The 12,643-nt window shown below is 49.2% G+C and overlaps 1 protein-coding gene across 1 annotated transcript in view; it reads left to right on the forward strand.

Annotated features, from left to right (window-relative positions):
• The window catches only part of LOC147120485 (retinol dehydrogenase 7-like), an 83,854-nt gene that overhangs the window by 56,336 nt on the left and 14,875 nt on the right, over window positions 1-12,643 (forward strand). The window contains exon 4 of the mRNA XM_085986491.1: window positions 12,063-12,321. Within this exon, the coding sequence (XP_085842617.1) occupies window positions 12,063-12,321 (259 nt within the window). The remainder of the gene's footprint in view (window positions 1-12,062; window positions 12,322-12,643) is intronic.

Genomic DNA, 12,643 nt, shown 5'->3' on the forward strand with positions numbered 1-12,643 from the left:
GTGCAGATAGTGATTGAACTTTTTCACTCCCCATACTAGGCTGAGTGCCTCCCTGTCAATCTGGGTGTAGTTACGCTCGGCTGAGGTTAGTGATCGTGACGCAAAGTCTATTGGCCTCTCTGAGCCGTCTGAGAATTTGTGCGACAGCACCGCTCCAATGCCGTAGGGTGACGCATCACACGCCAGCCGAATTGGTAGTGTTGGGTTGAAATGGGCCAACACCTCTTTTGATGTGATTAGTGTTTTGTTCTTCTGGAAAGCTCGTTTACATTCGTCACTCCACTTCCATGGCACTCCAGTTTGCAGTAGGGTGTTCAGTGGGTGTAGTATTGTAGACAAATTTGGCAAGAACTTATGGTAGTAGTTTACCAGCCCGAGGAACGACCTCAATTGTGACACGTTTTCCGGTGCTGGAGCCTTGACTACTGCCTCAATCTTTTCTGGGGACTTATGTAACCCCTCTTTATCGATAACGTGGCCACAATACGAGATCTGTTTTTTAAAAAACTCGCATTTGGGGCGGTTAGCTCGGAGCCCATATTCCTTCAATCTAGTGAGCACCTGCTCCAGGTTGGCGAGGTGATCACTGTCATTTTCGCCCGTGACCAGGATGTCATCCAAATAACACTGGGTCCCTGGGATCCCTTGCAGGACTTGTTCCATTGCCCTTTGCCAAATAGCCGGAGCTGATGCTACCCCGAATACCAGCCGGTTGTATTGGTAGAGACCTTTATGGGTGTTGATTGTGAGCTATTTTTTTTGATGCTTCTTCTACCTCCATTTGCAGATACGCCTGGGCCAGATCAATCTTAGTGAAGCGTTTCCCTCCAGATAGCGAGGCGAAAATATCTTCAATCCGCGGAAGTGGATATTGCACAGTGTGAAGGGCTGGGTTCACTGTTACCTTAAAGTCCCCACGGATGCGATCCTTCCTTGGTTCCCCAGGCGTGCTGCTCAATGACTTTTTCATCACAGGGACGATGGGTGTAGCCCACTCGCTCCAGTCTACCTTGGACAGTACTCCTGAACGTTCCAAACTCTCCAGCTCTGCTTCGACAGCTGGGCGGATCGCATAAGGTACCGGTCTGGCCTTAAAAAAATTTGGGCTTGCGTTTTCTTCGATTTTAATTGTTGCTGTCATGCCTTTTAGTGTTCCGAGTCCTTGCTGGAACACTTCTTGCGTGTCGGTTAGGATCTTTGACAGTCGCCCAGGTGTGACGTCGTCATCCTTTTTGGCAGCCCAGTCAGTGCTTGCATGGAATGCCAATCCAGCTGTATTTTCCGGATCCATTCACGTCCCAGTAATGGTGGTCCTCCATCTTGCAATACATACAGGTCTAGTTTTGGTGTTTCCTTACCGTTATATATAACGGTCACCCTTATTTTTCCTTTGGGGTAGACTTTTTGCCCCGTGTACATCTTCAAAATAATTTTTGTGTCTCTCAAGGGTATGTGTGAGAATAGCCGCTCGTAGTCCCGTCGGTTTATGACTGTTAGGGCTGATCCTGTGTCCAATTCCATTTTTACCTGGACTCCTGCTATCTTGAGAGTGACCCAAATGGTTCGGTGATCCTCCGTTGTGATCACATTATGTAGTTTCAGACAACTCAGTTCCCTGCTTTCGGAGTCGTTATCACTCTTTTGTTCGTCTGAACTATTCTCCGTCACCTTATGTACCTTCTTGTACTTTTCTTTTGGAGATTTCTTATTGCTGGTTTTCTTTCCCGACATGCAGACTCGTGCTATGTGTCCTACTTTTCCACACTGTCTGCACACTTTGTCTTTGAACCAGCAATCATTGTGGTCGTGTGTTGTTCTGCCGCAGCGATAACACTTCTCTGTTCTGTATGACATTTCGTATATGCCATATTCTTGCGGTCTCTGTTGTATCTCTGCAGCGCCCCGTGCTGCTGCTTCATATGATACCGCAATGCTGAAAGCCTTGTCCAGCGTAAGGTCCTTTTCAGATAAAAGCCATTTCTGGGTTCCTTCACTTTGACGCCCACACACAAACTTGTCCCTTAAGGTATCTGCCAGTCCCGTTCCAAACTGGCAGTGTTTCGATAGTTTGCGCAGTTCTGTTAAATATTCAGCATTGCTTTCATCCTTATGCTGGTTCCGTTTGTGAAACTTGAATCTTTCTGCTATCAGCAGCGGTGTGGGGTTTAAATGTTCCTGTAGTATCGTCACTATGTCTCCAAAACTCTTTTCCACTGGCTTCGCTGGGGTTACTAGGTTTCGTAATAAGCCACACGTCTTTGCACCCATTAAATTTAACAATACCGGCGCTTTCTTGTCATCTGACACCTCATTTGCCTTGCAGTATACCTCTATTCGTTCGACATATGTAGTCCAATCTTCGACTTCATTGTCAAATGCGGTGATACTGCCACTCTTCGGCATTTTGGGTGTGGTTTAAAATGGCTTAAAATGGCATCTCCCGCGCTTTCCTTCCTCCCCCGCTGCTGCCAACGCCGCTCTCGGCGGTCCTCGTGGCAATGGCAGCGCCCTGTAGGTTTCGCGCGCTTCTCCTGCGCTGCTGCCAACGCCGCTCTCGGTGGTCCTCGTGGCAATGGCGGTGCCTCGCGGGTTTCTGCACGTCTCTCTCCCTCTCCTCGATGCTGCTCGGCCCCTGAACACCGGCTGCACCCTGTGCGCTCTGCCCTCTCTCTCTCTCTCTCTCTCTCTCTCCCGTCGACGCTGCTCGGCCCTTTGCTGTGCCACTCGGTCGGGCTCTAGCCCGCCGCTGTCCGGGAAGGGTCTGCGCACTACCTGCTGCTAGCCTGTTTCGCTGGACCACCGCAACTGGAAAGCCAAGCCTGGCTCTCAACAGCCTCCCCCGCAATTCTCGAGTCTCTGCTGGATGACTGGGCGGTTGCCCGTGGTCGATGCCCGTGTCTCTGGCCTTGACCTCCAATCTACTGGTCTCCAGGAATGAATCCCTGGGAGGTGATGCAGAGTTGCAGGTAGGATCGAATTTGCCTCGTCGCCAATGTTGAGTCCGTCAGTAGTAAGACACAGGCTGCAGGAGAACGGTACAACAGGTGTTTACGCAACGTGGCTCACTCTGGAACTGAACTGTACAGATTACTACTCAGTGCTATATACAGGTGTGGTTACTGCCGCTACTACAGTATACATGAGCTGTAAAAAGTAGTTCCCCCCTTAAAGGTATGTACATTACAATGCCTATAGAAGATTTTTGATTACCTTTTATGTTGGCTGCCATTCTATTCTCACACCCTCGCTTTGCCCCTCTTATTTTCTTTATTCACTTCTCCTCTGACCTTTCTATATATAGCCTGATTCTCAGAAGTATTTGCAACCTGACAACTGTCATACGCGCTCTTTTTCTGCTTCACCATATTCTCTATCTCTTTCGTCATCTAGGGAGCCCTGACTATAGTAACCCTGCCTTTCCCCTTTAGTGGGAATGTACCTCAACTGTACCTGAACTGTTTCCTCTTTAAAGGCAGCCCATTGTTCCATTACAGTTTTGCCTGCCAATCTTGGATTTCAATTTACCCGGGCCAGATCTGTTCTCATCCCACTGAAATTGACCTTCCCCCTGTTAAACATTTTTACTCTAGATTGCTCCCTGTCCTTTTTCATAGCTAATCTAAACCTTATGATACTAACCCTATGTTCCCTAAATGGTCACCTACTGACATTTGCTCCACTTGACCTACCTCATTCCCCAGAACCAGATCCTCGTCGGGCCGGAAACATACTGATCAAGAAAGTTCTCCTGAACACACTGCAGAAATTCTTCCCCTTCTTTGCCCTTAACCTCTCTGTAATTTCTCTGCAAATTTGCTCCTCCATATCTTTCCCACTATTTTGGTGGTCTACAGAATACACCTAGTAGTGGGCACCTCTATTATTTCTTAGCTCTTGAGGATGGGGATGTTCATGAAGTCTCCCCCACACAGTTGTTTAAATTTCACCACCATTCACGACTGGATGTGGCAGGACTGCAGAGCTTTGATCTGGTCCGTTGGTTGTGGGATCGCCTAGCTCTGTCTATATCATGCTGTTTCTGCTGTTTAGCATGTATGCAGTCCTGTGTTGTAGCTTCACCAGGTTGGCACTTCATTTTTAGGTATGCCTGGTGCTGCTCCCGGCATTCTCTTCTACACTCCCCATTGAACCAGGGTTCGTCCCCTGGCTTGATGGTAATGGTAGCGTGAGGGATATGCCGGACCATGAGGTTACAGATTGTGGTTGAATACAATTTTGCTGCTGCTGATGGTCCATAGCGCCGCATGGGTGCCCAGTTTTGGGCTGCTAGATCTGTTCTGAATCTATCCCATTTAGCAGTGGTAGTGCCACACAACACGATGGAGGGTGCTCTCAGTGTGAAGATGGGACTTTGTCTCCACAAGAACTGTGCGGTGATCACTCCTACCAATACTGTCATGGACAAATGCTTCTGTGACAGTTAGATTGGTGAGGATGAAGTCAAGTAGGTTTTTCCCTCGTGTTGGTTCTCTCACCACCTGCCGCAGGCCCAGACTGGCAGCTATGTCCTTCAGGCCTCGGCCAGCTCGGTCAGTAGTGGTGCTACCGAGCCACTCTTGGTGATGGACATTGAAGTCCCCCACCCAGAGTACATTCTGTGCCCTTGCTACTCTCAGTGCTTCTTCCAAGTAGTGTTCAACATGGAGGAGTACTGATTCATCAGCCGAGGGAGGGCGGTAGGTGGTAATCAGCAGGAGGTTTCCTTGCCTATGCTTGACCTGATGCCATGAAACTTCATGGGGTCCAGAATCAATGTCCCAGGGTCACTCCCTGCTGACTGTATACCACTGTGCCACCACCTCTGGTGGGTCTGTCCGGCCGGTGGGACAGGACATACCCAGGGATGGTGATGGAGGAGTCTGGGACGTTGGCTGAAAAATATGATTCTGGGAGTATGACTATGTCAGGCTGTTGCTCTGCCAATTTTGGTACAAGTCTCCAGATGTTAGTGAGGAGGACTTTACAGATTCGATTTGGCTGGTTGTGCCTTTTTCGTGTCCGTAGCCGAGGTCGATGCTGGGTGGTCCATCCAGTTTTATTATTCTTATTGCTTTTCGTAGCGGTTTGTTACAACTGAGTGGCTTGCTGGGCCATTTCAGAGGGCAGTTAAGAGTCAACCACGTTGCTGTAGGTCAGGAGTCATATACAGGCCAGACCGGGTAAGGACGGCAGATTTCCTTCCCTAAAGGACATTAGTGAACCAGATGGGTTTTTACGACAATCCGATTGTTTCATGGTCACCATTACTGATACTAGCTTTTTATTGTAGATTTATTTAATTAACTGAATTAAAATTCCCCATTGAACTCGTGTCTCTGGATCATTAGTCCAGGCCTCTAGATTACTAGTCCAGTAACATAACCACTATGCTACTGTACCCCTGTATGCAGAGTACACAGATTGTGATGTCAATCAGCATGTAATGAATGCTGATTTGACACTAGTACTGCCATTTTCGACCTCAGTGCTGGAGCTAATGCCCTCTCTTAACCTCGCACAGCTGAACATGTGTTCAGCAGCAGGATGAACAACCCACAAGTATTATTTAAAGGGATCATTCCTTACTTACAGGTTAGTTGCTGATTGAATTCTACTAGCTGTTGCTGAGTTTGTAGAAGTGTTTGGTGCTTTCTAAACTTCTTAAAAGTTGCCTAAAGTCTCCAAAGAGTGTTATGGCATGTGTTCAAGGACTTGGTACTGACTTGCAAGGGGTCTCCTCAGACCAGTTGCTCCCAGACATGGGTGCAGTAGTTTGTATCCCCCTTGGCCTGCAGCATGACAGGGAGAATGAGCAGAGGTGACACAGAGCAGGACAAGCTGCTAGAAGAGGCAGGAGAAGGAGGGGGAGAAGGCCTCTCAGCAGGAGGCCAAACCCACCCCATATTTACCTCAAGCTCAGCGAGGAACAGTGCATGCGATGTCTCCATTTTACTAAGGAGTTGCTCACTGAAATCTGCCACCTGCTGCAGGCAGACCTGCAGCCTTAGTACAGGGCAAGGACACCACTGCCACTGGTTGTAAAGGTGACCGTGGCCTTGAACTTCTTTGCGTCAGGCTCCTTCCAGGCTGGAGCAGGCAACATCTGTAACATCTCCCAGTTCGCTGTCGACTCTTGTATAAGGGCAGTGAGTAAGGCTCTGTATGCAAAAAGAGCTGAATATATTTCATTCTCTCAAGCCAGAGAAAAGCCAGCGGAGCGACCACGGTGTTTCGCCAGGATAGCAGGCTTCCCCATGGTGCAGGGTTTTTTGTATTCGTTTTATGGGATGTGGGGGTCGCTGGCAAGGCCAACATTTATTGCCCATCCCTAATTGCCCTTGAGAAGGTGGTGGTGAGTCGCCTTCTTGAACCACTGCCATTGACTGCACACACACATCTCAATTTGGAGATGTACCGCAACTGGAAGGGATTCCACTCCCTCAATATCCAGCTGGTGTGCGACCATACTCAACGCATCATGCAAGTCAATGCTCGGTATCCTGGCAGCAGTCATGATGCCTTCATTCTGCGGCAGTCCACTGTGCCATCAGTCTTTGAGCCACCATGGCAAATCAGAGGGTGGCTACTGGGCGACATGGGCTATCCGCTGACCACCTGGCTCATGAATCCGCTGCGCAACCCACGCACACGTGGACAGCATGCATATAACAAAAGTTATGCTGCCACATGGAATCTGATAGAGCAGAACAATGGTGTCCTTAAACAAACCTTCCGCTGCCTGGACTGCTCTGGAGGAGCCCTGCAGTACTCATCAGAGTGCGTCTCAAGATTCGTCGTGGTCTGCTGCATGCTCCGCATCCTCACCATCATGAGGGCACAGCCCTTGCCACCAGGCATACGGCGACCAGCCGAGGGGGTGAGCAGCTGTGGTAAGTGTGTGAGGGTGAGATGGAGCATATGAATGTGAGGTGTGAGTCGTGATTGATAGAGGTGAGTAATGGGGGTATGGTGCATTGAGCAGTGTATGAGGCTAGTTGTGCAGTTTGTGGGATATGGCATTTGAAGATGCATTCACTGACCTTGACCACTCGTGTAAGATCATTGAACTTCTTACGGCACTGCATCCAGGTCCTCAAGGCAACATTGTTGACATTGATCTCCATGACTATCTGCTCTCACTGCCTTTACAGTGTCTGTCTAGAGGGCCTCCTGACCCCCCTGTGGAAGCAGGACTTCTCTCCTCCTCTCCACCTCCTATACTAGGGCCTCCAGTGATGCGCCTGATAACCTTGGAGCCCTTTCTCTGGCCTGCTGTGCCATTCCTGTATGTTTCCCAGGTGAAGCTCCCTTCTACAATTACTTCCAGCACCTGGTGTCGTCAAATTGCACCTCCCCTTTAAGAGGTGCAGGCTGGCTTTACAAAGTGTAGGCTAGCTTCAATTGGTGCTAGCAGGAGCGAGGACAGGGCCCAGGAGCAAGGTCGGGACCCAGGAGCGAGGTCGAGGCCCAGGAGCAAGAACGAGGCCCAGGGCAAGGACGAGGCCCAGGAGCGAGGACGAGCCCAGCAGCGAGGTCGAGGCTCAGGAGTGGCGCAGCATGGACCAGCAGCGAGGTCGGGAGGACCACACTGCAGCCTATGAAACCCAGGCAGAGTGGACCTGTGGAAAGAAGGGAGGAGGACAGCAGGAGTATGTTTGTGTGTGTGTGCTAGGCCGATGTCGCAGAGCCTGGTCTCCAATCGTCTTGGATCCCCTTGCCATTGGAACAAGACCTTGCTCTGTCAAGCCCGTGTGGTAGCTGGTGTGCAAAGGCCACCCCACATTAAAAGAATTCATGCACAGGCATCTTCCACCCTTTAAAATGAAGTTTGGGACCTCGAATGTCAGGACCCTCATGGACAACCCCAACAGCGACAGACTGGAATGCCGTACAGCTATCATTGCCCGGGAGCTCAGACGTTTTGACATAGACATCGCCGCCCTAAGCGAGACCCGGTGGGCAGGGGGAGACCAGCTCAAGGAGTAAGGCAGTGGTTACACCTTCTTCTGGAAAGGCAATCCTGAAGAAGAATGCCGCCTCCATGGGGTAGGCTTCGCCATAAAAAATGAGCTAATTGAACGTCTCAGAGACCCCCCCTTGTGGAATAAACGAACGCCTCATGACTCTACGGCTCACCCTAGCCCGGAACCAGTGCGCTACGGTCATCAGTGCGTACGCCCCAACAATGGAAGCCACAGACGAGACCAAAGAGGAATTCTACTCCAGCCTCGAACAATCCCTGTCCCGAGTCCCAATGGGCAACAAGCTGATTCTCCTTGGCGACTTCAACGCCAGAGTTGGAAAGGACACAGACCTCTGGGGAGGTGTGATCGGCAGAGAGGGGGTAGGGAAAGCCAACTCCAACGGTACCCTCCTCCTGATGAAATGCTTAGAACATGGCCTTGTCATAACCAGCACCTTGTTCCGTCAGAGAGACAAGTACAAGGCTTCATGGCAACACCCTCGCTCCAAGCACTGGCATCTGCTGGACGACGTCATCGTCCGAGCAGGGACCACAAGGACATCTGCATCACTCGTGCCATGACAGGAGCTGACTGCTGGACAGACCACCGCCTAATCCGCTCTGTCATCTCCATCAACATAGCCCCAAAACAGCAGTGGCAACAGAAACAATGCCGCAGGAAAATCAACGCTGGAGCACTCAAAGACCCTGCTAAGAAAGCCCTATACAGCCTGCGCCTCACAACCAACCCGATAACTCCCAGTGATTCAGAGACAGAGTGTCCACAACACCTGGTCTGCACTCAAGGTCTCCATAATCAGCACCTGTGAAGAGACGCTCGATCACTCGACCAAGAATCACCAAGACTGGTTCGACGAGAATGACCAGGAGATCCAGGAGCTAATAAGCTGCAAGCGCAAGGCATTCTTGATCTGGAAACAGCAACAGAACTCAAGAGCAAGAAAGCAGCTGTATAGATGCCTGAAGTCCAACAAAAAACTCGCGACCTGAAGAAGACGGTGGGTGGAGAATGTGCAGTAGATTCAGCAGCTAGCTAACAACCATGACATGCGTGGATTCTTTAGCGCAGTCAAGACCACCTACGGCCCAAGCACTCAAGGTCCTATCCCACTGTGGGCCAAGAACGGAAAGGTACTCATCAAGGACAGAGAGGCAGTCAGTGCCCGCTGGAAGGAGCACTTCAAAGATCTCCTTAACTGAGATTCTGTCTTTGACGCGAGTGTCCTCAACTCCATCCCGCAGCATGCTACCCGCCACCACCTCAGCACAACCCCAGCCCGGCATGTGGTTGAAAAGGCCATCCGACAACTGAAGAACAACAAGGCCTCAGGGGTAGATGGAATTCTGGCTTAGGCGCTAAAACTACTGGCGCGAATACATGAGCTCAGTTCTCTTATTTGGAAGGAGAGCATGCCAGGGGATCTCACCATCTTCAAGAAAGGTGACAAGTCCAATTGTGGTAATTACACCGGAGTCTCCCTGCTGTCTGCCACAGGGAAACTCATTGCAAGAATCCTCCTCAAACGCCTTCTCCCAGTGGCTGAAGAGCTCCTCCCAGAGTCGCAATGCGGATTCTGCCCACTAAGGGGCACAATGGACATGATCTTCACTGCGCGTCAACTACAAGAGAAATGCAGGGAACAGCATCAACCACAGTACATGGCCTACTTTGACCTCACAAAGGCCTTCGACACCGTCAACTGTAAGGGATTATGGGGTGTCCTCCTCAAATTTGGCTGCCCTCAAAAGTTTGTCACCATCATCCACCTGCTTCACGACGACATGCAAGCCATGATCCTGGCTAACGGATCCACCACAGACCCAATTCACGTATGGACCAGGGTCAAGCAAGGCTGTGTCATCGCACAAACGCTCTTCTCGATCTTCCTGGCTGTAATGCTCCATCTCACCCTCAGTAAGCTTCCCGCTGGAGTGGAGTTAATCTACAGGACAAATGGGAAACTATTCAACCTCCAACACCTTCAGTCCAGATCCAAAGTCGTCCCATCCCGTCGTCGAATTATAGTATGCAGACGACACTTGCGTCTGCGCACACTCTGAGGTCGAACTCCAAATCATCATCAACACCTTCACCGAAGCGTACGAGAGCATAGGCCTTGCACTAAACATCCGTAAGACAAAGGTCCTCTACCAACCTGCCCCCGCCACACAATACTGCTCCCCGATTATCAAAATCCATGACGAGGCCTTGGACAACGCGGACCACTTTCCATACCTCGGGAGCCTACTGTCAACAAGGGCAGACATCGATGACGAAGTCCAACACCGCCTTCAGTGTGCCAGTGCAGCCTTCGGTCGCCTGAGGAAGAGAGTGTTTGAAGACCAGGACCTCAAACCCGGCACTAAGCTCATGGTCTACAAAGCAGCAGTGATACCCGCCCTGCTGTATGCTTCAGAGACATGGACCATGTACAGCAGGCACCTCAAAGCACCGGAGAGGTACCACCAACCTCTGCAAGATCCTGCAAATCCATTGGCAGGATAGGTGCACCAATGTCAGTGTTCTCACTCAGACCAACATCCCCAGCATCGAAGCTTTGACCACGCTCGATCAGCTCCGATAGATGGGCCACATCGTCCAGATGCCCGATACGAGACTCCCAAATCAAGTGCTCTACTCGGAGCTCCGGCACAGCAAGAGAGCCCCAGGTGGGTAGAGGAAATGCTTCAAGGATACCCTCAAAGCCTCCTTGAAAAAGTGCAACATCCCCACTGACACCTGGGAATCCCTGGCCCAAGACCGCACAAAGTGGAAGGCGCCGAACACCTCGAGTCTCTTCGCTGGGAGCAAGCGGATGCCAAGCGCAGGCAGCGGAAGGAGCGCACGTCAACCCAAGCACCCCACCCACCCGCCCCTTCAACCACCGTCTGCCCCACCTGTGACAGAGACTGTAGGTCCCGCATTGGACTCATCCGTCACCTGAGAACTAATTTTTAGTGTGGAAGCAAGTCATCCTCAGTTCCAAGGGACTGCCTAAGAAGATGGTGCTAGCCTTGCACGAACTTGGGCCCCCTGCTGAGCGGGCAGCCACTCAGCAGCACGTTTTGTGTTGGGCTACACCTTACTATCATTTAAAGTTTGCGTGCTGCCTTCATTACTTTGAACGGGCATGGGTTAATCGCACATCGCGATCCCCATACCCGTTTTCAGGGACTATCGAATACTTTACCATAAGCAGCTGTTGTGGTTAAGCCTATAACATTATTTAAAAGGTAATTGGATAAATATTTGAAAAGGAAGAATATAAAAAAATACAGGGAGAGGGCAGGGAAATGGGATTACAGTAGAAATCTGTAGTTAAGGGGTTTGCACTGGAACAAGCATGATGGGCCAAATGGCCTACTTCTAATCTGTAATTTCTATGATTCGATCTCATTTAAAGAAAGAACCTGCATTTATATAGCACCTTTCACAACCTCCCAAAGTGCTTCACAGCCAACAAATTATTTTTGCAATATAGTCACTGTATTTATTTTTGAGACGTCCCATAGCTTAAGAGAACTATAGCTTAGTGGTTATGTTACTGGACTAGTAATCCAGAGGCCTGGACTAGTAATCCAGAAACAATAGTTCAAATCCCACCTACAGCAGCTGGAGAATTTAAATTCAATTAATTAAATAAATCTGGAATAAAAGGCAACTATCGGATTGTTGTAAAAACCCATCTGGTTCACTAATGTCCTTTAGGGAAGGAAATCTGCCATCCTTACCTGGTCTGGCCTGTATGTGACTCCAGACCCACAGCAATGTGGTTGACTCTTAACTGCCCTCTGAAATGGCCGAGCGAGCCACTCAAGGGCAATTAGGGACGGGCAATAAATGCTGGCTTTGCCAGCGACACCCACATCCCATCAACGAATAAAAAAAAATCTTTTAGCATCTACAACAACAACTTGCATTTATATAGGGCCTTTAACATAGTAAAGGCATTTCACAGGAACATTATCTAATAAGAAAAAGTTGTGCTCATCACCTTTGTCTATTTCTATGTGAATTAATGATGTGTACCTCCAAAGACAATCCAAAATCATTGAACATTGTTTATCCAACCTGCAGGTCTATGGGGTTTAGTGAACAATGCTGGAAGAGCAACTCCAATAGCACCCACAGAATGGCTGACATTGGAAGATTTTAACAGAGTTTTGGATGTTAATCTACTCGGACTTATTAATGTCACTCTTCATTTCCTGCCACTGGTGAAGAAGGCAAAGGGAAGGATTGTGAATGTTGCTAGTGTTATGGGCCGTATTTCATTTGCTGGTGGTGGCTACTGTTTATCGAAATATGGAGTGGAGTCTTTTTCAGACAGTTTAAGGTAAGTACCAAGTAAGCTGTCAGGCAAGCAAATTATAAATGACAGCATTAAAATATTTGTTTTTACTTTACATACAATGACTGTTATTTGGTTAGATTAGATAAAGTACATTGCAAGTAAGCCAAACAGCAGTACTCTGTTTAAATGTATAGCTATAGAGGGTAAACTTTGAGTGAGACATTTTTAAACCTTCCTGCAACAGAGGGGTTTCATTCTGGAGATGATCTTTTCTGTTGGATTGTGACTTTTGTGATGAAATGTCATTCATCAGACTCTGTATTTAACTACATATATTGTATTGCCTGCTCCTGTGTCTTCACCT

This window comes from Somniosus microcephalus, chromosome 4 (assembly GCF_052327205.1).
Source record: "Somniosus microcephalus isolate GS21.2 chromosome 4, FLI_Smic_1.0, whole genome shotgun sequence".
NCBI lineage: Eukaryota > Metazoa > Chordata > Chondrichthyes > Squaliformes > Somniosidae > Somniosus > Somniosus microcephalus.